The sequence below is a fragment of the Corythoichthys intestinalis genome, chromosome 16 (genome assembly GCF_030265065.1).
Source record: "Corythoichthys intestinalis isolate RoL2023-P3 chromosome 16, ASM3026506v1, whole genome shotgun sequence".
Taxonomy (NCBI): domain Eukaryota; kingdom Metazoa; phylum Chordata; class Actinopteri; order Syngnathiformes; family Syngnathidae; genus Corythoichthys; species Corythoichthys intestinalis.
This window is the reverse complement of record NC_080410.1, coordinates 17,815,968-17,841,915: the sequence shown is the minus strand read 5'-3', so window position 1 is coordinate 17,841,915 and position 25,948 is coordinate 17,815,968. Positions and strand designations below refer to the sequence as shown.

Sequence of the window (25,948 nt, the reverse complement as noted above, 5' to 3'; positions counted from 1 at the left end):
ATTGAAACTGTTCTCTGCCGCCCACGCATCCAGCAAGTTATGCAAGGGAGGAAAAGTACCATTTCGTACAATTGGAAGGCAGTATTATTTCAGTTACTATGACTTATGGTGCTTTAACCATTGCCTGTATTAAGAACTATCAATTTCCACTAATCATGAATTCATTCTATAGATTATTTTGCAGTGCATGATTTGCAAAGTGTCTTCTTCTCACAAATCCAATAAACAGTGTTAATTTACAATAAATAATTTTGCCTTTTGATTTGCTTTTCATATTTGATTAATATGAAATTAATATCAAATTAAATTAAACTCGATTATTTTCGTTTTCATGTCGACATTCTCATTGTATCGCATCCTTGTGTCACATACTATTTTCATTCTGTAAAATCTGACACAAATGTTGTTGTTGTTGTTTTGTCAACGCAGCGCATGTCACCTGTAGGTCTGTTGTACTTTCTCATACCAAGTAAGAATCAACCTTCCACTGAGCAAACCAGTTTCTCCGCCCACCAGATAAAAGACTAGCAGTTGAAAGAATTGGAATAAAGGCTGTAAATTGGGGACTAACCAGTCAAAAACCTGGTTTAAAATACCACTTTGCCTAGATTTAGTCAGGTTCCAAAACTAGGGCCTTGCGTGTCTAAACCGAACCCCTTAGACTGACTTACCGAACCCCGGGGCCCGGGGTTGGGTCGAACCCAGGTTAAGAACCACTGAGACAAGTGATTGAAGATGGATTGTATTCAATTCAAAGAAATTAGATCTACTGCTGTTAGTGTCATGCAGGTTTGACATAGTATACAGAACGGAATTAAAGGAAGGAAGACGCAACAAAATGTGACAGCTCCTTTACAACAGACGACGTTATATCACATTTATTTCCGATTCAATGTCAAACATAACAAAAAAATATCAGAATTGACCGCGTGAGAGGTATTCATTGCAACACACTGCCCTCAAGTGGTTACTTAAGCGGCATACAGTCCAGTTTTTTCTTATTTGGTTTACACAAGTCCAGTACTAAGGCGTAAAAATTGCTTCAGTTTAGGGCTTCCAAAACGTCACAAAGTTTTTTTTTTTTTTTTTAGTTGCTTGTTTTGATCATTGGCAAATTTAAACTCCTTGAACCTGGGAGGGGCTTGCAGTAATCTATAATTTTCCAGCTGAATTTGATTGGACGGCTGTCGCCGTAACTGACAGCCAATTAGTTAAAATAATTAAAAATTTAAATATTCAAAAAATAATAATAATATTTTTTTTTTTTTTTAATTAAAAAAAAGACACTGCTTTAAAATGGCCGCCAATTGCCAAACGCCGCAGACTTGGACGTTTCGCATCTAGTTCTATGTATGCGATATCTATGTTCAATCCAAGCAGATGGAGTAAGGGGCCAGGTTGAAAAGGGCAGTAGACTTGAACAATCAAACCCTGTTGGACGCAGAAGACTGTAATCGAAGCCGACGCAAACTGGTCAGGAGTTTAATTGTGTTTTATTTCATTTTCACAGTTGTTTGCAAAAGAAGGCTCATGGAAAGTGGATGATGCCTTAAAGACCTTTGGGGTCTGACGGCTTTATTGTTTGCGGCGCGTGTTTGGTGTTAGCCAGCGTTGTCGCGTCACTGTAGTTTTGATTTAAGATTTTACAAAGGTATTGAAAACGTCGTTGCCCTACATAGCTTAATATCCTCACTGGTGTTTCTGAAGTAAATAACGCAGAACGCTAACGGTAATACGTGGTTGCTATGCAGCTAGCTTAGCGTCACTGAGAAGCTGCTGTCGTGCCTGCGAATAATGAATTAGAGGAGTGACAAATTGATTCGAGACAAGCACAAGACATCACTAGGCCTACAAGTCAGCTTATTAGCCTCACGTTTTATTGGTCTTGGTCTTCCAAAGTCTCTTATTTTATCATTAATATTGTTATTGTTGTGTGTAAACTAGAGGAACTCTCGTGTACAGGAAAATGACAGTAATTCTTAAATTAGTTCTATGTACTGAATGTCAAATAGGTTGCCTCCATTTTCAAAAGATATACTGTCTCAAATTGCGACCTGTAATTGAACAGTCAAGCGATATGGCTTTTAGTTCTGTATTATCATTCCACTTGTAAATCCCTTGGTGTCATGCTTAGCTCGTCGTCGTTCGAAATACGTACAAAAATAGCTGTGTTCGCTCCAGCACCACATTCACCTCTTTGGCTGGAAGCGACCATCCAGTTGAAATGAGTTGGACGTCTGTTGCCGTTGATGTGTGTTTTCAACAGAGGTGGGCAGAGTAGCCAAAAGTTTTACTCAAGTGAGAGTAACGTTACTTCAAAATAATGCCACTTAAGTAAAAATAGTCAACCAAAAAATGTACTCAAGTGCTAGTAAAAAAGTATTTGGTGAAAAGAATACTCAGAGTAACATTATGAGTAACTGCTTACGATCAACAATGTTTTTTTTTTCTCAGCACAAAGTTATCAATATTAACTGACATTATTATACTTTGAAGAAGACTATAACCTACTATATAACTGCATTAAGCCAAATAAATAAAAATAAATAAATAAACCATTGAATGGCAAACCGCAACCAACACGTGACTTTTGCTCATTAATATTCATGACGTTAGCAATTGTTGCTTGGCGGGTCAACTTCCCGTTTGTCCCTAATGGTAAATTCATCGGAATGGTGTACGAACGAGATGTTAACTGAGCTAAACCTACCAATTCTGTCCAAAAATGATGTCCCTGGTGCCAAATTCACTGGTAAAGATTTGGAAGAACATACAAATGTTCAGTTAGAGATGGCTTGAGTGTCGAGGGCTGAAAAACACGAGCTGACCAGATCCAGAGTTAGCTTTTTTATCGACACCGTTTTCTTGTGTGCATTGCCTTACGCCACTGACAATGACATTCTCCTGTTTCAACAATCTTTTACCACCATATGCCCTGTCTTTCTTATATATTATATCCTCTTGTTGTCTTGCGTCTCTGACCGTTCTTGGGGATAATTTATACTGCTATTTTTGTGTAGCGATCGCAAATGCTACTCAGTGACAGCCAACAAACACTTTTAATTTTTTCATTAATAACAAATCTTAATTCTATAATTACACTTCCCCCTTACTAAACTTTTTTTTTTTTTTAAACAACAGAAAAGGTAACGGCGGCAGTCGAATACCATTTTAATTTTTTCAGGTCATTCATTGTCAGACAGAAGCAGCACGGCAAAACGCCACGTTAGAAAATAAGTAAAAATATTAAAATGGCTAACCTCTTCGTCCTTTGTAGGACCATGGCCCCCAACAAAATGTTTACTGCATATGAAATGTGAATGGCTTCACCTTGTTGGCGTTAATTTGGTCTTTTGGAAGTCTGCGCAAGTTGATCCATTCGTCAAATTTTTTTCCTCCGACTTTTTGGTTTCGGGAAACGTATGATGAAAACACCCTTCATATGTCGTAATATCTAGTCGTTTCTACAAGTTCCATAGCAGCAGTGTTTGATCGGCATGTTGTTTTTTGAAAGATTACCGGAGAAAACGAGCAGAAATAACATGGATTGTATGCGAGGGCGTGTCTATAATGACCCACTTCCGCGTTACGATGGAGACATCATGGTCTAAAAATAGCATTCGTGTGGTACGCTATTCCGGTGAGAGAGAAAAATTGTAGCAATGAAGCATCATTCGTCCAAAGCAACTGGGAGCACCACGGTTAAAAAAAAAAAAAAAAAAAGTAAAATATAATCGATAAAATAAAGAGGAAAATTTTAATTGGTAGTGTAGCTCAAAGTACCGGAGTAAGAGTAGCATTTCTTCTTCACAAATCTACTCAAGTAAAATTAAAAAGTATGGTTTAGTAAAACTACTCTAAGAAGTACGTTTTTCTCAAAATGTTACTCAAGTAAATGTAACTGAGTAAATGTAACGCGTTACTACCTGCCTCTGATTTTTAATATCAATTTCTTTTACTAAATTTAAAAACATATGCTCTGTGAATTTGTTCGGGCAGCGAATGAGTTAAATGGTTTACATTTACATTTTCTACATTTGTGACTGCTGCAAAGCCATTGCTCATTTATTGAGACTGTTTGAAAACAGAATTCATGAAAAAAATGCAAACTCATTGCCATTATCTTACCTCATCGAGTTGTTAACTAGTTAGATGCCACTGTCGGCGATAGACGTCCAATTCAATTGAATTGTGACGGTTGACAGCGAATGAAAGAAAGAATGGCCATTTGCTGCCATCCGTCGCATTTCAAGTGGTTTGGATGTCTATTAGTGATAGAGATGGGTAGAGTAGCCAAAAACTTTCCTTAAGTAAGAGTAGCGTTACTTCAAAAAAATACTACTCAAAAGTAGTCGTCCAAAAAAATGTACTCAAGTACAAATAAAAAAGTATTTGGTAAAAAGAATACTCAAGTAATGAGTAACATTGTGAGTAACTGCTTATATTGTTGTTGATTTTTTTTTTTTTTTTCCCTGAACACAAAGTTATCTATACAGACTGTTGTTACAATGAAACTACTATAACCCATGACATAACAACATTAAATACAAAAAAAAAATAAAATCATTGAAATCTGACGAGAGAGGAAAAAATTACATAAATTAAGCATTTTTCATCCAAAGAGCATGACTGCCCTCTGGTGGAGAAAATAGTTCCGAGTTTGAATTAATCGATTAACTTTAATATTCGATTAGAAAAAAAATATTCTAATTCAATTTTTCTGCTTCGAGTATTCGTATAATTAAAGTGGCGTTGTAATGGTTTATTTTGAAAGTGCTTGCATTTAGTTTTATTGATTTGAGTGTATACAATGCCCTCTACTCTGCCTCATTTCACATGGTTGAATCCAGCTGCTCCCTGTTAAGACCAACATAAGCCAAGTTTTTGTTTGAGCTAATGTATTTTAATGCATTCATAATTTAGTTTATAGTTAGCCTTTTTTTTGTGGAAATATATGTCTGAACTATTTGTTAAGAGCATTGTTAAATAAATAAAAAAGTTAGGAATTATGCTATGTAAGTTAGCCAGTTGTTCCTTTGTTGTACTACCCACCTCTGATTAGTGACAAATTTATTGAACAAATTACAATGGAAGGATTAAAAGAGCCACATGATTGCACGCCTGTAATCGTCAATGGCACTGAAAGAGTTGAATGGTCCCTTTCCAAATTTACTTAAATCTAATTAAGTAAGGCTCAACATTGAAATTTTCCAGTTGTAGTGCATGATTTTCCCCCACTCTGTTTTGAGTAAGTACAGTTCGTGCAAGATGCAAAGTACTGTTTTTGGACTAGAAGCCGCTACTTCTCTCACCCTTTAAACCCTGTGGTTGTAATAATGAAGCTGCTAATTCATGGCAAACTAGCTTCATGGTTTCTTGATGAAAGGCAAGCATTTAATTCATTAATTCTACCTTTTTTTTTTTCATTATAAAGAGACGATGAGAAAAAGGAAAACAAGTTTAACCTTTTATAGGGCACTCATTGAACTTGTTGACTGCCATAGACGCCCCTAGACCTTCAATCCATTTTTCCAAAATAAATTGGACGTCTTGCACTGTCAGTTGAACTGAAAGAAAACTGTTATAATAATTTAATTTCAAAATTCGTGAGGACAAAGCGGCATGGAAAATGAATGAATTTTAAAATAACAACTATAACTGAGGTATGTGTACGACCTTTTTGGGGTCATTTAGGCCACAGTGTATACCAAATATTGATATTGTGGGCAAATGATCCAAACTGTAATGTCCTGTATGGTGATGCCAGGTTTTTAGGAGTTTGTGTTTTTATTTTTTCATTCATTACCAAAATGTCATTTGCCCTATAAAGGATTTAAAAACATTGAACAAAACTAGCTTAAATTTCTGTCTTAAATATGTTTTTCCCTCCCCTATTTGTCTGGTCAGACCCTAAATATAAATAACTTTACAAGGAAACAAAGTCTTTCTCATAGAATCATCTGTTATATAGTTGTTTGCTAGATTTCTTTTTTGGCAAAAATCAACAACAACAAAAAACATTTTTTTATTATCCGCAATAAAAAAAAAAATCCTTGCTAAAAAAAAGTGCGTTGTTCAATGAACCTTTAGCAATAGCATTGCCGAGTATACATTTGTCAGAAGGCGTAGTATTTAGAGATAAATGCTAATCTGTTGTCAATAGATACAGTGGGGCAAATAAGTATTTAGTCAACCACTAATTGTGCAAGTTCTCCCACTTGAAAATATTAGAGAAGCCTGTAATTGTCAACATGGGTAAACCTCAACCATGAGAGACAGAATGTGGAAAAAAAGAAAATAACATTGTTTGATTTTTAAAGAATTTATTTGCAAATCATGGTGGAAAATAAGTATTTGGTCAATACCAAAAATTGCTCTCAACACTTTGTTATGTACCCTATGTTGGCATTAAACGGAGGCCAAACATTTTCTATAACTCTTCACAAGCTTTTCACACAGTGTTGCTGGTATTTTGGTCCATTCCTCCAGGCAGATCTCCTCTAGAGCAGTGATGTTTTGGGGCTGTCGTTGGGCAACACGGACTTTCAACTGACTGACTGACTAGGCCACTCCAGGACCGTGAAATGCTTCTTACAAAGCCACTCCTTTGTTGCCCTGGCTGTGTGTTTGGGATCATTGTCATGCTGAAAGACCCACCAGCCACGTCTCATCTTCAATGCCTTTGCTGATGGAAGGAGATTTTCACTCAAAATCTCTTGATACATGGCCTCATTCATTCTTTCCTTTACACGGATCAGTCGTCCTGGTCCCTTTGCAGATAAACACCCCCAAAGCATGATGTTTCCACCCCCATGCTTCACAGTGGGTATGGTGTTCTTCGGTTGCAATTCAGTATTCTTTCTCCTCCAAACACGAGAACCTGTGTTTCTACCAAAAAGTTCTATTTTGGTTTCATCTGACCATAACAAATTCTCCCAGTCCTCTTCTGGATCATCCAAATGCTCTCTAGCGAACAGCAGACGGGCCTGGACGTGTACTTTCTTCAGCAGGGGGACACGTCTGGCAGTGCAGGATTTGAGTCCCTGGTGGCGCATTGTGTTACTGATAGTAGTCTTTGTTACTGTGGTCCCAGCTCTCTGTAGGTCATTCACTAGGTCCCCCCGTGTGGTTCTGGGATTTTTGCTCACCATTCTTCTTATCATTTTGACGCCACGGGGGGAGACCTTGCATGGGGCCCCAGATCGAGGGCGATTATCAGTGGTCTTGTGTGTCTTCCATTTTCTAATAATAATTGCTCCCACAGTTGATTTCTTAACATCAAGCGTTTTATCTATTGCAGATTCAGTCTTCCCAATCTGGTGCAGGTCTACAATTTTGTCTCTGGTGTCCTTCGACAGCTCTTTGGTCTTGGCCATAGTGGAGTTTGGAGTGTGACTGACTGATTTGTGGACAGGTATCTTTTATACCGATAATGAGTTAAAACAGGTGCCATTAATACCGGTAACAAGTGGACCCTCGTTAGACCTCGTTAGAAGAAGTTAGACCTCTTTGACAGCTAGAAATCTTGTGTGTTTGTAGGTGATCAAATTTTTATTTTCCACTCTAATTGGGTAATAAATTCTTTAAAAATTAAACAATGTGATTTTTTTTTTTCCCACATTCTGTCTCTCGTGGTTGAGGTTTACCCATGTTGACAATTACAGGCCTCTCAAATATTTTAATATATAATTATATATTTTTTAATATATATTTTTTTAAATTAATCACGTTAATAAGTACGAGAACTTGCACAATTGGTGGTTGACTAAATACTTATTTGCCCCACTGTATATATAATGACACCCACGGTCAAAAGTTTTGAGACACTACCTTTCGGTAGGATAAGGAGTCTGCACACATTGTAGTAGAAAATTCGTAACACAAACTGTTAGTTCCTCTGTGTTGCAGCTGATAAGACAGAGTTGACTCCTCTCGTTTGTTTAACAGTAACTAAATATTTGCTCCGCCCTCTATTTAACATGCAGGAAGGGCTCAGCGCAGCGTGGGTGCCTAGGGATCCTCTGCCTGAGTGTGTGGAGAGTAACGGCCAAAACCCCAGCGACATGAACCACACCAAGGGCGGCCTGGTTATCTTCACCGCCAACTCACACCCGTCCAGCCGTGAGTTAGGCAAGAGGATTGCAGAGTAAGTACATGACAATGTATTTCACACTCGCAATTGCAGCAAGTTAATGAAACAAAATGTCATTTTCTGGGTGAATAATTTCCTAGTATATACTTTGGGAGTAGATCTGTTACCGATGCGTGATGCCGCCTGTAAACAATGCTTGAATGCGCTTTTTCCACCTCAATTATTAGTACTGCTTATGTGCAGAAAAGCACATGAACTGGACTCAATTGAAAAAGTTTTAGAGCAAATTAGCTTTCTTATGAAAATGTTGTAAATGCTGCCACTTTACGAACACCCTCTGCAAAATACTCCTCTCAAGGTCCTTTTAGTACCATGTGAATGTTTATAGTAAAATACTTGTTTAACCTGGCTCTTGAGGCATTGCCATTATGTGCAGTTCTCATTTTGTGTTGACTATTAACAAAAAAGGTACAGACGAGGTTCACCAAAGCAAACTACTTATTCTTTCATAGCCATTCCCAAGCCAAATTTTGAGTTAAGATGAATTTGTATTTGTTGTATGTGCAATTTATATGAAAATATCCCAACATTATAGCAATGTATCAGGCTTAAGGTAGCAGGTACTTAAACTACTTAAGAAAAAAATATGCAGTTTTTTTTTTTTTCTGCACATCAGGTGAGCAAAACAAAATAAGGTTGCAAACAAATCGACTTTTCTTACATAAATAAATATTAAGATATTGGAAATTGCACTTGTTACCGGGAAAAACAAATGACTTTGTCATTGGCTGCCACATGAGCATTAAAAGCCAGTCTTCCCAGTCAAAATGAATCGGATGCCTGTAGTTGTCAATGGCAAGCAATGAGTTAAAAGTAGGGCTGTCAAACGATTAAAAATTTTAATCGAGTTAATTACAGCTTAAAAATTAATTAATCGTAATTAATCGCAATTAATCGCAATTCAAACCATCTATAAAATATGCCATATTTTTCTGTAAATTATAGATATTTTCTTTAAAATAAATTTTTGGAATGGAAATATAAGACACAAGATGGATATATACATTTAACATACGGTACATAAGGACTAGTGGGCATTTCACTCTACTGTCATTTAAATCTGTGCTGTCCTCACTCCGAAGCGTCTACTTTTTCCAAAGCTAGACAGCTAGTGAACGACGCCATAATAATCAGACTTCTTCCTTTTTCATCTGATTTATTAATAAAATGGCCTCAAACCATTGTCCTCTTTAGACCGTCGTAAAACTACCAAAAAAAAAAGTACACAAGCATTGCATTAGCAACAACGTTAGCTTAGCACGCTATACAGGTTCACTAAACATAAACAAAAAGCGTCTCATACAAAAAATATAACATTTCGCTTACTAACATAATATGTACATTATTTACAACAACCATACTTACGGACAAATCTTGTCCAAGGATCATATAAGCACAACATTACAACGTAGGCGTCAGCCCGAGACTTCGTGCAGCCATATTGAACTGGCAAGACAACAATAAACCATGTCGCAACGCGACCACAAGAGTTCGCTGTTAGACCTGCACAAAAAGCCTTGCTGTAAAACTTATCAAAAGGCAGAATACTGAGAGGGACATGTGCGTTAATTGCGTCAAATATTTTAACGTGATTAATTTAAAAAATTAATTACCGTGCGTTAACGCGATAATTTTGACAGCCCTAGTTAAAAGGTTAATAAATCAACTTGACACAGTGTAAAATCAAAGTGTACATCTAATATTCTGTTTTAAAAATCAGATCTTGATCACCAAATTTCAATTGTCTGATCGGGCCTGATTTCCGATCACATGACTGGATCGGGGACATCTTTACCTGAGACTGTATTCTTTGTGCCGGTTCACATATGGAAGTCTGTTTCTGGCTGTCTTTAGTGTCACTGGACAAGGAGAACATGGGTTTAGAAATCACACTTCCAACATAATATAGGATAAAATATATATTTTTTCTTTGTTTTAATGTTGCACTCTTGACTCTTGATTCTCTCTTAGGCGTTTAGGGGTGGAACTTGGCAAGGTGCAGGTATACCAGGAAGCCAACAGAGGTAAATTCTCATACTCACTCACTCGTTCTGATCTGCCTGTGTCAGGAAAATCCTTCTTCGTCACATTTCCAGACTAATAAATGCCTGATTTTTTTTTTTTTTGTTTGTTTTTGCATAAGCTGACATAAGACTAAATCCTGTTTTATTAAAGTTGTTTTAAAAGAAATGGTCAGAACTTGTAAGCTACAAAACACTTCGACAAAGACCTTGTGCAAATACTCTTCTCCATGTTATGTTTAAGTCATGGATTAAGCCATGGGCCAGATCTGGCCACATAATTTTGTGTGCCCGCGAAAGTAAATAGCCTGCATCGACTTTTTTGTTTTTTTTTGTTTTTGCCAATTAAAGTTTCTGACCCCCCCCCCCCCCCCCCCACCCCCAATTAACAGGGAGGGGAAATTTGTTTTTTTTTTCCCTGTGGTATTTAATTAAATCCAAAAAATGGAGGGGGAAAAAAAGTTAATTTGTACCCGACCCCTTTGTTTTTTAACAACTGCAAACACATTTATGATTAAAACGAAAAATAAATGAGTTAATAAACATATGAAAGCCCAAACATTTAAAAAAAAAAAAAAAAAAATGGAAAGTAAATATAGTTTCTCACCCTTCAAAAACAAAAAAGGAATAACAATGTGAAAACTAAATAATTAAATGTCATTAAAATGTTAATATTTCAATATTTATACATTTATCTATTTTAAAATGTATCGATGTATTTATACATACTAAATATACAATGTAGTATTTCAATTTTTAGATAGCTAGAATAGTCTTTATGATCGATTAATTTGCTAATCAATTTGTCAATTGTGGCATCCCTACTTTACCGGCCGATCCGTTTTGACTGAGCACAATTGTTCGATTGCTGGCAGCCCCATCCAATCAAAATGGATTCGACGTCTCGTGACGTCAGTGGTAGCCAAATGAGTCCAATATTAATAAGTGTTTGGCCAATATAATGAAACCATAACTACACTGTGGCCCATGACTAGGCATGTGCCGGTATGAGATTTTCACGGTACGATAACCGTGAGCAAAAATACCGCAGTTTCACGGTATCACGGTATTGCAATTATAGCTCCAAAATTTTTAGATGTATGGGTTTAAAAAAAATAAAATAAAAAATCCATTGAACAGGATTTTTTCAAAACATATTTGCAAATTGGAACATGAATATAATGTGAAAATAAATAAATTAACAAAAAATAACAAATATTATATAAAATTAAAATAAATAGAACCTAGACTATACCCACAGCCACAGCTCAAGTTGCTCAATATTAGCGTAAGAACAAAATAATTGCTATAAAAAGTAAAAACACTTCTAAATAAAATTAAAAATATCTACTGTATGACTTTTTTTGAGGGGGGAAGCTCAAGTGAAGTTTCGCCATTTTCAGCCACTGTGTCAACTCTAGTCTACATGATGCCATGCCTTTGTGTTAAAAAGAACAAAGAATTCATAAGTTAATAAGTTAGTTAAGAATGTATAAGTTAGTTTTATAAATTAGTTAAAATGTAAATATTGTTGAGGAAAGGTTTCATCAAAAAAAAAAAAAAGTGAGGAGTGAGACCTCCTCTCTCAATTAGCGATCTTTGACGCAATTCTTTTTCTTTCCCCCTGCATTTAAGCTTTTCTCTCACTCAGCGGCTGTGAGACATAAAAGAAGCTGCTCTCCCAGTTTAGCCTAGGCTAACATTCGTCTTTGTAAGTTTTAGTTAGTTTGTATATTGAATTTGAAATGAAAATGTGTGTTTTGTTTTTGGCGAACTTTTTAATGGAGCTACTGCTATCCTGTTGAACCTAATCACACGTGGAAAAATAAAATTGTACAGCGTTTTAAATGCATTTATTTGTATATTTCACCACAATTTGAGAGCTCAATAAATTGAAGAAAAGTACGCCTTGTGTTTGGAGGATTTGTTTTTGGGTTTGGTGGCTGTTTAGTGACACTCACGGCAACAAACGGGAAGGGGTGAGCGGTGCCGCACCAAGCCACTTCGGCTGCATTTTGGCACATGAAAAATACCGAATACCGTACTAAGGTATGACGGAAAATTTTAGTGGTTTTGAAACCGCGACGTTTTCACACCACGGTAAACCGTGAAACCGGTAACCGGCACATGTCTACCCATGACAAATATGAGTTTGAGACCCCTGCTCTAAACTTTGTCGATGGCACACTTTTAGAAAACAAACATCTGCATTTTCACACAGAGGGTTGTGTGGGAGACACCGCCTACTCGTGTACTGCAATTCAGACCTGTTATCTCTTTCCCATGTTCTTTTGTTTCTGTAGAAACGCGTGTACAAATCCAAGAATCTGTGCGAGGGAAGGATGTCTTTGTGATTCAGACCGTGTCCAAGTAGGAATGAACTTCCTGATTCATTTCAGCATTGTCCTTCTAAACCCAACTTATAATTTTTATTATCTTTCTACTTTTGTGTCTTACCAGAGATGTGAACACAACCATAATGGAGATGCTTATCTTAGTGTATGCGTGCAGGACATCTTGTGCAAAAAGCATCACGGGTGTCCTCCCCTACTTCCCTTACAGTAAACAGTGTAAGATGAGAAAAAGGGGCTCTATTGTCTCCAAGCTTATTGCCTCGATGATGTGTAAAGCTGGTGAGTAGTATGTCTTTTGTATTACTAAACAGGCAAATCTAACAGTAATGGAATATTGATCATGATTATAGCAACCTTTCCTGAGAGAAGTGGCAGTGACTAAAATATTGTATTGTACTGTGTCATTCATTCAGGTTGTTCATTGAAGGCTGCTTCACGTTGTAGTTTGCAGTTCTTTTTGTCAGAGTTCAGAGCACCAAATGGCTGCCATTGACTGCACAAGAGGTCCAATCCATTTTAACAGGGAGGGGCGAAATGAAGCGCCGTCAATGGCAGCCAATGTTTTATTTGGTATTAAAACTAGGGATGTTCCGATCGGAAATCAGGCTGATCGCACCATTTTTCAGAGGATCGGAATCGGGTGAAAAGGATTGTTTTTTAATTTTAAAAATATTGTTGTTTTTCTGCTTCGTGCTCATACAGCCCCTCACTCTCCCTCCTGCCTGCTGCTTTTCTTGGTCAGCAGTGCACTGGAGTTTGTTAAAGTTAACGATGATTGACAGGTTTGAAGCTTTGATCTTGCCAGAGAATTTCGGTAGCGCTACCTTCAAAGGCGCAGATTTGTCAATCATCGTTTAGATTGTTAAACAATAGCGGTAGTGTGCTTTGGCAGCTCATTTTGTAAGTGAGAGGCTGTTCTCAGCAGTGTGAGCGTTAAAGTATGAGTGGATTTGTGTGGACTTACTCAATGAAGCATTTAATAAAGACAAGCATTTTTCTGCATTGTTATTGTTTTAAAATGATCCACATTTTGAAGGTGGTAAGGTGGGACAGTAAAATGTTTAAAACCTCTTCTCCCCCCCCTGTATCGGGACTGTATCGGCAGATTCTCAAAATCAGGTGACTCGGACTCAGGTGCAAAAATAGGTGATCGGAACATCCTTAATTAAAGCATCATAAATTCAGTTTTCAAAAGTATGATTTTATGTTAGAAATTTTTAAAAAATGATTTGGTAACGTTTTTTATGTTTCAGAATTTACTGATTCACTGTCAACAAAATGGAAAAATCCACAATTTTAGTCACTTATGACAAAATTGTTTTTTTTACTCCTGTACAGTGTCAGCTAGTTATTTAATCAAATCATCACCCTTTAAAACTCGTCCTATCTTCTGTCATTTCTGGGAACAGTGCGCCGTTAATGTTGGCTCTCGCCAGATTTCACGTAAGCTTAAATAACGGCACTCGTCAAAACGATGAAATATGGCGAAAATTTTTTGAAAAAAAAAAAAAAAAAAGTCTTTTGTGGTTAGGACAAAAAACATACGATTAAATAATGTCACTTCCTGAGCCTTTGCGTTACTGGCATGGCTTTTAGCAAGGACTTGATCACGTTACTTGGAGCCCCGTGGGGTTTGTTTGTTTTTGTTTTGTTTGTTTTTTTATTTCGGTTTTTGTGTGTTGTCGAGTTGATTTGAATTTAATCTCAAACAGCATTAAGGAATCTTGAATTTAACTTGCCTTGAGCTGTAGGAACCCCGTTCAAATGGATTGGACATCTACTAGTGACAAACTCACAGCAGAAGGATGAAAAGAGCCACATAATTGGACGTCTGTCATCGTCAATGGCACTGAATGAGTTACTCATCGTGCTGTGTAGGTCTCACACACCTGATCACCATGGACCTTCACCAGAAGGAGATACAAGGCTTTTTCAACATCCCGGTGGATAACCTGAGAGCGTCACCGTTCTTGTTGCAGTACATCCAAGAAGAGGTACAATGATTGTTAACAAATCTGATCTTTTGATAGTTAATTGAATTGATAGGCAGCAGTTTACCCACAACCTTAACAGTATCAATGGTAAAGGAGATGGGTGCCATGGATATTAGTTTTACAAGCCTCATGTAAATGTTTAATGAATCAAGTCCCCAAGATTTGTTTAAAGCTCAATAACGTTGAGTACCGTCAATGATGAGCGGCCTTTGTCCTATCTAGTCTGCACGTGTAACTTTTTTGTTTTTTCTCCTTCTTTGACCCTTCAGATCCCTGACTATAGGAATGCAGTGATTGTGGCCAAATCACCAGCTTCTGCTAAAAGGTGTGTTCCTCTTTTTTTTATTGCACACAGACAACGTAAATCTATGGGCTTTTGTTGTCAAAGTCTACTAAAATGCTTTTCCAGTTAAGTATATGCTGAATGCACTCCCAATGGTGTTCAGGCTAGACTGAGTACTTACATAGTCTTCAAATTGTGAATGAGGACTTCGACACTGAAGGCTACTCAAAAGGCTAATTGTATGCACGTGGTGTCACTGATTTGGAGGCATGCTGCTCCCTCATTTTTATTTAAAGGGAACCTTGGACTTAGACTTGTAGGCCCTAATAAGCCACAATTGTTCTCTTTTACGAAAGTATGTGATTAGAAACTCATAAAATATTGCCATTGATTTAAAAATCTATGATATTTAGTACATGTTTTGACCTAGTTGACCTGGTTTTATACCTGTAATGGACGCTCAGGGTCATGACGTAATTATCACTGTCACTTGACGAATACTACCGGGGTACTGCAATTCCTTCTATGCGGCGAGACGTCCAACACATGCGCTCATCGGTTAAAAGCGGCAACTACTTACTATTTGTTTTTATTGAGTCCTTTTAATTTTCATTGCCTCAAAATACTTTTTGCATATGTTTCCCTGGTACTTTTAAGCATTGTTTTCTCCTGGTAGCTGTAAAGCAGATTTTTGATCTGTTGACCACATTAGTCACGTAGCATATTTAAACCACTCTTATTTGATATTACTACGTTTAAGTATTTTCCTAAGGCATCTTTAGTACGTTCTGTCTGGATGCATCTAAACAAAACAAGCAAAAAGCGCACGGTAGTACTTTAAGTGTCAAATTTGCCTCTTGTTTTTTTTCCTACTCTTGTCTCATCCCGTCTTTCCTGTTCATTTTGATTTTTCTGCTTGTTTTGTGAAATATTGACAGTGCTGTCATGCTCATTAATGTTCCTCTCGGGTTCAAATTGAAAGGGTTGAAAAGATGACATGTTTATCTGTAGAGTCACCCTGGAAGCCCGGCAGCGTAACCATGTGACGTCACCAACTTCAACTACTTAATAACGTTTATATTTTAAGATCCACAAGTCTTTCTATCCTTGGATCCCTTTAACTCTTTTGTAGAGCACTCATTGACTGCCGTTGTCTGTGCTAAACATTCAATCCATTTTGACTGGGAGAGGCGAATTAACATTCGCTGCAACCCTTCAAGTTCAAAAGACCTCCTTGAAGTTGGACCCCATCAGAAGCGAATTTATTTAAAATGACAATCGTTTGTGCTGCAAGAAGTTACGTTTGTGCTGCCATCTTTTTTAAGATATTTACATATCTTTTATTGGTCAATCTGAGGTCAACCAGTCCCCCCATTTTGATTAAAAATTGTGTTAATCGTTTATGCTTCATTTGTGCTGTAAGTTTCGGTTGTGCTCTTGTTTTTGAGATCTTGAGAAATTAATTTCGAGTGATGTCACACAGCCCCCCATTTATTGCAAAATGGACCTTTAATGGTGCCATTCGTTTATGCTATGTTTGTGCTGTAAAAATTTCATTCTTACTGTTATCATTTTATATATATTATAGTGTTGTCAAATTTATCGCGTTAACGGGCGGTAATTTTTTAAATGAATCACGTTAAAATATTTGACGCATTTAACGCATGCACGGAATGACCCGCTCATGCATTGCCCTAAACAGATTACGATGACGCCGTTTTTTGCACATTGAGAGCTAAGAGGCAGAGAAAGGCGAGTGGACACAGGCGTTCAATGGACCGCGCCGTTTATTGGCATAAACTTCGGCAACTCATTCACAACAAACATGGGTATCATTTAGTGAAAGCACAACAAAAATATGTTTCTCTCAAAAAAAAAAAGTTCATTCCCAATCAAAATGGCTATGCAAAATACACATAAAACTTACTCAGACTTTGGTCAAACTCAATTCAAACATTTTGTTTAGCTCAACAAATACACTGGATGGCAATATTTAGTCACAATATAAAAACTATCAGAGGTCTTGTACGTTGTGAAGCCAGCACTCAAATGAGCGTGAAGTACAATGGAAACGGGGAACTATGGCGTCATTTGAGGGACAAAACACTCATTAGCTTGATTTCTACGTAATTTAAAACTTGACATTGACACCTTGTGGTGTATTTCAATCACTACCCTACGTAGTTGAAGACACTGTGAAAGAACGGCAGGGATTTTTTGATTGAAAATGTTAAAAATATTAAAACGAAAACATTAAGAGGGGTTTTAATATAAAATTACGATAACTTGTACTAACATTTATCTTATAAGAACTAAAGTCTTTCTATCCGTGGATCCCTTTAGCAGAAAGAATGTTAATAATGTTAATGCCATCTTATGGATTTATTGTTATAATAAATAAATACATCACTTATGTACAGTATGTTGAATGTATACAGTGGGGAGAACAAGTATTTGATACACTCACAATGGGAAAACCCATTGGCAGTGTATCAAATACTTGTTCTCCCCACTGTATATCAGTCTTGTCTTTGTCTTTATTTTATGGGGGGTCTTGAGATATTAATTTCGAGCGGTGACGTGGCCTCGCAGCCCCGCATTTACTGCAAAATGGATACAAAGGGGTGCCATTTGTTTATGCTACGTTTGTGTTAGTTGTTGGGACACCCCTCTGTTATTGAGAGAGTTGGTACACTCAGTCAGCCGCGGGAGTTGGATATGGAAAAGCTGCGAGTGACATCATCACTCGGAATATTTCAAAACCTCAAAAATGATAGCATAAACGAATGGCACCATTTTGGGTCCATTTTGCAATAAATGGGAGAGGCTGTGTGACGTAATCACTCGAAATTAATACCTCAAAAACAATAGCAGCACAAAGGAATGACATAATTTTTCTATAAATTTGAGGTCTATAACATATATGACATAATTTGCCATCTAGCATCGTCGTTGGGCCTGAAAGAGTTAAATGACACTGAAGCTTGTTTTTTTGTTTTCTGTTCTAGAGCCCAGTCGTTTGCAGAGCGCCTGCGTCTTGGTATTGCGGTGATCCACGGTGAAGCTCAGGATGCCGAATCTGACCAGGTGGACGGGCGACACTCGCCGCCTACTGTCAAAACCACGGGAGCCATTCATCCAAGCATGGAAATACCACGTAATAACCCCAAATACTCAATTATTATTTTACCATCTTTCCAAGTTCCTGATTAGGGTTGGGTACCGAAAACCAGTATCAACTTGGTACCGCTTCTAAACCAAATGGTGGTAAATGGACAGTCCAGGGCTTCATTTCAGCACCTGAGCATCCATTTCCTGTGATTGCTTGCTTGTATTCAGAGTACTTGTTCTGTATTTGTTCTACAGCCATTGCTAAATTCAACAGCTATCGTATAACTGCAGTTCCTGTGGACAAGATCCGCCTGTGAGATTTACTGCCTTTGATCCATGTAACATGAGTGTTTAGTTAGCACATTTGTAGTATGAATATTCAAGTAATGTTACAGTAAGACTTATCTACATTTTTACATTGCAAATTTTGCTTTGCTCTTCAAATTTGAACTTTGTAGACATCTCTGTGATATTATTTCATAGCACAGATACGATGTACTGTAAAGCTCACTCAATAATTTTAATAATTTTGAAAGACTTAATATTAAATTGGATTTAATTTGGTCCTGTAAATGTAAGGGTAGTGTTTGTGTACCCAACCCTAGTGCCAATTTTTCTGTGTTTTTTTTGTTTGTTTGTTTTTTTGTTTTTTACCAAAAAAAACAAACAAAAAAAACATCTGCATCTAAATATTGACCAGACAAACTAGAGTTATGTTCTGCGGTTACTGAACGGTGCCAATGGTTTATCTCATTTTTTTGTTACTACCAGTGTTGATTCCCAAGGAGAAACCCCCCATCACTGTGGTAGGAGATGTAGGAGGCCGCATTGCCATCATAGTGGTAAGACAAAAACACATACTAGTATTTTGCAGGATATCGCCTTGACAAAGCAGGTTGGTTTAAAAGCCTTGTTAACTTTGTGTCGGCTGTGCACAGGATGACATCATCGACGATGTTGACAGTTTTGTGGCGGCGGCTGAAACATTGAAGGAACGAGGGGCTTACAAGATATTCATCATGGCCACCCACGGCATCCTCTCCTGCGACGCCCCCAGATTTATCGAGGAGTCGTCCATCGATGAGGTGCATTTCCAACTCGGTCGGCCCAACAATGTCATGCCTCATCTTTTTAAATCGCTCCCGTCCTTTTGCCCGAAGGTGGTAGTGACCAACACGATCCCTCACGAACTGCAGAAGCTCCAATGTCCGAAGATCAAGACTGTGGACATCAGCATGATCCTGTCGGAGGCCATCAGACGTATCCACAACGGAGAGTCCATGTCCTATCTTTTTCGCAACATAGGAGTGGATGATTGAACACGCTTCTGTGCGATTTGCCTTGCCACACCTCAAAGCGTGCGCTGTATACCCGTACGCACATACAGTGACGACCTCCATGTATTTTTAGTCATGTAGAAGAAACCTTGTCCTTGCTGTTTATACTAATCACAATGTTAGAACCTGAAATGCACTATGATAGGCTCCCAGTAAATTTTCCCTTCTCAAAATGTTTGAAAAGCGGCAAAATTGCTAATATGATCTTAATTTACAAATAGACTGCTAGAACTAAGTATTTAAACAATCCTTTTTATCATGTTATTCGGTTTGACATCATGAGGCCCGGATGACACTTGGCAATTGAGCAGCGGTACTAGACCTGAGCATTATGATCTTAAAATAAAATCAGACTTCACCCCAAATCAGTTTTCCCCCTGGAGAAAGCTCAAAAACAAAGTGTAACCCTACCACTCATTGGCGGCCATTGACGGCGCCTGATGTCCAATTTATTTTGACTGGGAGGGGCAAATGAATGAATGTCAATGGCACTGAAAGATTACATACACGGTGAGTCCTCCTAGTTTAAAGGGATCCACGGATAGAAAGACATGTAGTTCTTAAAAGATAAACGTTATTATGAGTTAAAATAATTTGATATTGAAACCCCTCTTGATGTTTTTGTTTTTATACAATTTGTAAAATTAGTTTAACTATTAGGTCGACGTCACAGGGCGGTGACGTTACATGTTTACGCGCTTCTAGAGTATGACTCTAGTGACATAAACATGTCGCCTGTTCAACCCTTTAAATTTGAACCCGAGAGGAACATTAATGGGCATGACAGCACTATTTCACGAAACAAGCAGCAAAAGCAAAATGAACAGGAAAGACGGGATGAGACGAGATGAGAGTAGGGGGAAAAAAATAACTCTGTTCTGCCAAAATGTGCTACACCAGCGAAACGTGCTACAAGTGGCGAATTTGATACCCAAAGTACTACTGTGCGCTTTAAGCTTGTTTTGTTTAGATGCATACAGACAGAACATACTAAAGATGCCCTAAGAAAATACTTAAGCATAGTAATATCAAATAAGGGTGGTTTGAATATGCTACTTGATCAATATGGTCAGCAGATCAACAATCTGCTTTAAAGCTACCACAAAACAATACTTAAAAGTATGAGAGGGAAATGCATGCAAAAAGTATTTTGATGCAATGAAAAGGTAATAAAATATTCAGTAAAAACACAAATAGTAAGTACTCGCCGCTTTTAACTGATGAGTATGTGTTGGACGTCTCACCGCGTAGAAGGAATGGCGTACTGCACGTAACACGTCACCTTTGCTTATTAATATTCATGACGTTAGCAACTGTTGCTAGAGGCAGGGTCAACCTGGCGTTTGTCCCTCATGCTATATGCATGTAAATATTGTACGAACGAGATGTTTACTGAGCTAAACCTACCAATTCTGTCCGAAAACGATGTCCCTGGTGCCAAATTCACCGGTAAGGATGTGGTAGAACATACAAATGTTCAGTTAAAGAGATTGCTTGAGTGTGGAGGGCTAAAAAAAGACCCGACCTGATCCCGAGGTAGCTTTTCTTATCGACGCGTTTATCTTGTGTGCATTGCCTTACGCCACTGACAATGACATTGTTTCAACAAGCTATTCTTTACCAGCATATGCACTGTCTTTCTTATATATTATATCCTCTGGTTGTCTTTTGTCTATGACCGTTCATGGGGGTAATTTATATTGCTATTTTTGTGTAGCGATCGCAAATGCAACTCTGTGTCAACAAACGAACAATTTTCATTTTTTTCACCAATAAGAAATCTTAATTCTGTTTATTTACACTTCCTCCTTAATAAGGAGGTTTATTTCCAACAGAACAGGTAAAGCTGTTAAATCTGAGCCTGTAGGCATCAACAGGCTTACTACAAAAAGACCAAGGCCAAACATAGCTAATTTATTCAAATATCCGTATTTTAGAAAGATTGGCCTACATGACTGTTGTGATGTATATATATATATATTTTTTTTAATCTTCAGGTCATTCATTGTCAGACAGAAGCAGCACGGCAAAACCCTACACTGAAAAAATAAGTAAAAATATCAAAATTGCCTACCTCTTTGGGACAGGCTGTGGCAGGCAATGGATCAGGATTGTCATCTGTTGGACCATGGCCCCCAACAAAATGTTTACTGCGTATAAAGGTGAATGGCTTCACCTTGCTGGTGTTAAACTGGTCTTTTGGACGTCCACATGAGTTGATCCATTGTTCACATTTTTTTCCTTCCGAGTTTTTGGCTTCGGAAAAGAAAACATCCTTCATATGTAGACTGTGGTAATGTCTAGAGTCATTTCTATGAGTTGCATAGCAGCAGTGTTTATTCGGCATGTTCTGTTTTTGAAAGATTACCTGCAGAAAACAAGCAGAAATAACATGGGTTGTATCATTGTATGCGAGTGCGCTTCTATGTTGAACCCCTTCCAGTTTACAACGGTTATGTCACGCAGCCTAGCGGTCTAAAAATAGCATTCGTACGGTACGCTGCTGCTGTAACCCTGTAGTATTCGTCGAGTACCAGTGACAATCTACGTCATCACCCCGAGCATCCATTGCACGCTTAAAACGTGGCGCCCTACGTAGGTCAAAACATGTACTAAATATGATAGATTTTAAAATCAATGGCAATATATTATGCGTTTCTAATAACATATTTTAATAAAAGAGAACAATTGTGGCTTATTAGAGACTACAAGTCTTTAAGTCTGAGGTCCCCTTTAATAGAATTGGACCTCTGTGTCCTTGTCAATGGCAGGCAATATGTGATTTTAAAAAAAAAATTTTTTTTTTTAACTTTTTAATCAATATATAATTATTCATAAAGAAATGTATATAATTTAAGTTGAGGTCGTTACATATGTGGACATCACTTTTTGGGGTCATCTTGGCTGTACTTGTATAGACCAAACGGTGATATCCTGGCCTACATGACCCAAAGTGTATCATCCACATATGTGAACAACAGGAATTTATAGGGTACTTTTTTTTTTTTTTTTTTTTTTTTTTTAACCAAACACTTGCTCACTTGCTCGATAAAAAAATGAACAATGAACAAAAAATGATGGGCAAAACTAAAATATATTTTTCCACCTTCCCTCCAATTTGTGCTGTTAGATCACAAATACAAGGTAATTGACAAAAAAAAAAGTTTTAATCATCCACAATAAAAAAAATTTTTTAAAAAGCATCTCATCAATTTATCGCCCTAGCGTAAACGGTGCTTTGCCACACTTGGTGTCATCAGCAGGTTGCGACAAGAGAGACTTGAGGGACAGAAAGGAACACGTTGGGGGGTGTTTAAAAGAAAAAAAAAAGTGTTAATTTTGCTCTGTTGTGCGAAATATACGGAAACATGGAATAGTGCATTTTAGGTTCATCCTGTGATTTTTGAAGTTCAACATTCTTTATTTTAATGAATAGTCTGATACACTGATGCACACTTTCACAAAGTATTGCTATTGTGTGTCAGGACACACCCTTATACAATTTTCTCATATTTAAGTAACTTGTATGTTCTCTAAGTAGATGCCCGTTTTTCCCCCCGTTACGCATTAGTTTGCCTGCTGTGCCAATTGTTAGCATTGACTTATTTCTCCATGGTGTTGTATTTTAGAGTTAGTTTTTTTTTGTCAAAGGATTTTCATGTTTCAGGGATTATCGCAAGAACCCCTTGTTTTTTTAGTCGCCGCTCACAGATGATTAAGTTCATTGGTGTCAAAGTGGGCATTCTTACATTTCGAGCTAAAGTTGTTAGTAAATGAGTTAGCCATCTTCAGGATAATTATCAGTGATGAATGTCCTCCATGAAAGATTGTACCTCACGATTGCCTGAGCTTTTGGGCGGACACTCGGAACACGCACACACCTTCACCACACAGTCAAGACAATTGGGGCTGTTGTATTACAGGTTGGCAGATTGTCAAGCGTCCTGCTGCTTTTTTTATTTTAAGGCTTATGTCATTTTTTGGGGGGGGGGGGGGGGGTATGCTACTATTTAGGTGTCTGTCCAATTTGATAAAAGTAGATGTGTGTTGTTGCCATAGTTTGAACCCTTTATAGCAGTTTTGGTAATTAAAAAAATATAAAGAACTGGCATCCACTTACATGGAAAATTTCATTTTGGGTCATTTAGGCCACACTATTAATATTTGCTACACACGTGTGCTTATGACATCATATAATTTTTTTTTTAATATATATATTTCTGATTAAATTATAAATCAATAAAATTAATATGAAACACTGGTTTTTGACCCCAATAACACTAAGTTGCTCATTATTTATATTCATATTATTTAACTCATTGCCTTTCATTGACAATAAATGATGTCCAATTCATTTAAATTGGCTGGACTGGCTTTGAATGCTTAAGTTTTCAAATTAGTTCATTTGCTCATCCATAGTCAAAATGAATTGGAAATCTAGCGCCGTCAATGAGTGGCCTATAAAGGGTTAAACTGGGGTCAAATCTTGCTGAAGTTTAACTGGAATTTTTCTGATGTTGGTATGTCCATTCAATATAACTATGTGCCATTACCTAATCAATACTTTGTTCTGTTTAATTATCTGCAATGCTACAAAACTGTCCAAAGTTCTGGGATGACGTGGATGTCAATTTGTCCTCCCCCCACTTCAGTAAATATTTGTAAACTTTTTAGTCAGTCATCATACGTCATAAGGCACACAGAGTTCGTCCGTAACACACATCCATCCAAGAAATGGGAAGCTCATTCAAGCACACAAATTGACTGAAGCAGGTCTTTGTCACTTGGCCAGATGCGGTCTAAAAAATGTTTTGTATTTATTTTCAGCACTAACTGAATTTAAAGAAAAATAAACTTTTTTTCCCAGAAAGTATTAGTACGCAGTTATTTGCACCAAAGCAAACCTGCCAAAAACCTTTTAAAGATATTGAAATGGTTAAAAAGGAGGGGGAAAAATCCATTAAAAAATTCATAAATGGCATGTATTTCTTCTACAAATAGTAATTTGACAGCAGTGGCGGGTCTTTTTTTATTTCAATGAATTTCAACAAAAGAATGAGGGGAGGGTGGCTAAAGAAACTCGACTAACATCCAAACAAGTTCAAGCTGTCCTGCAGTCCGAGGGTACAACAGTGTCAACCCGTACTACTCGTCGGCGTCTGAATGAAAAGGGACTCTAGGGTAGGATACCCAGGAAGACCCCACTTCTGACCAAGAGACATAAAAAAGCCAGGCTGGAGTTTGCCAAAAACGTTTTGGAAGAATGTTCTTTGGTCAGATGAGACAAAAGTAGAGCTTTTTAGGAAAAGGCATCAACATAGAGTTTACAGGGAAAAAAACGAGGCTCTCAAAGGTTCTCTGCTGTTTTGGGGTTGCTTTGCTACCTCTGGCACTGGACTGCTTGACCGTGTGCATCGCATTATAAGTCTGAAGACTACCATCAAATTTTGCAGCATAATTTAAGGCCAGGTGTGAGAAAGCTGGGTCTCCCTCAGCAGGACAATGACCCAAAACACACTTCAAAAAAAGCACTGGAAAATGGTTTGAGAGAAAGCACTGGAGACTTCTAAAGTGGCCAGCAATGAATCCAGACCTGAATCCCATAGAACACCTGTGCAGAGATCTGAAAATGGCAGTTAGGAGACGTCACCCTTAAAATCTCAGAGACCTGGATCAGTTGGCAAAAGAAGAATGGTCTAAAATTCCAGCAGAGCATTGTACGAATCTCATTGATGGATACCGGAAGCGGTTGTTCGCAGTTATTTTGTTGAAAGGTTGTGCTACCAAGTATTAGGCTGAGGTTGCCAATACTTTTGTCCGGCCCATTTTTGGAGTTTTGTGTAAAAGGATTTAATTTTTTTCCCATTCTCTTTTGCGTTTTTTAATTGCATCAAAATAAATAAAGATATTACTAGCATTTGTAATAGCAATCATTTTCTGGGACAAATTGAGCATTATCTGACACAATTGCAGGGGTGCCAATATTTTTTGCCAGCACTGTAGGTGACCCCGACCTTTTCATCACCACGGTCTGATTTTATTTGAAGACATATTTTGACATACCTTTTTAACAGGCTAGAATTGTGGGTGATTAAGGCTACTACAAGATACTGTATATACTGTATATATATATACCAGTACTTCTCAAATAGTGGGGCGCAGAGCGATGCCAGGGGTGGCGCATGTGAGCTCTGGGAACATGTTTTTTTTTTGGCGTACTAGAATAAAGCGTACTTGCACATCCCCTCAGTGGGTGGAAGTGCTCTCATTTTCAGAGTGCGCTCAGTATTTTTGAATTAAGCAAGAGCACACAGAAAAGAGACATGAAGAAGAGCTGTGCGCCGTTTTTGAAAGCCGTTTTCCGACCGGACTCACACAGCCACCCACTGTCTTCTCCGGTTCTCACGTATCCGCCCGAGAAGTGCCATTTTCGACTTGGGATCGTCACGCCGCCGAGGATGCGCTTTTTTCGGGCCTTTTGGCTTTGACTTTTAATACAGTGGGAGAAGAGGAAAAACCACTGTTTACTCTCTAAAAATGATTATAGCGGACAGCCGGAAGCCAGATCAATTAAGACGCCACTGAAAGACATTAGACCCCAATCTCATTGATAAGCCGCTTGATTGTTTTTCAGCGATAACGTGGCGAATATTGCCAACAATTGTCCCGCTTTGTCCGTGTTATATCAATAAACCA

At 37.7% G+C, this 25,948-nt stretch overlaps 1 protein-coding gene across 4 annotated transcripts in view; it reads left to right on the top strand.

Annotated features, from left to right (window-relative positions):
• LOC130931983 (phosphoribosyl pyrophosphate synthase-associated protein 2) overlaps positions 1 to 22,275 on the top strand; it is a 32,014-nt gene extending 9,739 nt beyond the window's left edge. For 2 of the 4 annotated variants that reach the window (XM_057861303.1, XM_057861304.1), the window contains exons 2-11: positions 7,986 to 8,146; positions 10,124 to 10,176; positions 12,477 to 12,543; positions 12,634 to 12,806; positions 14,406 to 14,521; positions 14,791 to 14,846; positions 17,813 to 17,961; positions 18,687 to 18,757; positions 18,854 to 19,000; positions 19,076 to 22,275. In XM_057861303.1, the coding sequence (XP_057717286.1) occupies positions 8,064 to 8,146; positions 10,124 to 10,176; positions 12,477 to 12,543; positions 12,634 to 12,806; positions 14,406 to 14,521; positions 14,791 to 14,846; positions 17,813 to 17,961; positions 18,687 to 18,757; positions 18,854 to 19,000; positions 19,076 to 19,234 (1,074 nt within the window). In that variant the 5' untranslated portion in view covers positions 7,986 to 8,063 and the 3' untranslated portion in view covers positions 19,235 to 22,275. The other 2 variants (XM_057861302.1, XM_057861300.1) reach the window with 2 other exon arrangements.
• Positions 22,276 to 25,948: the final 3,673 nt, after the last annotated feature.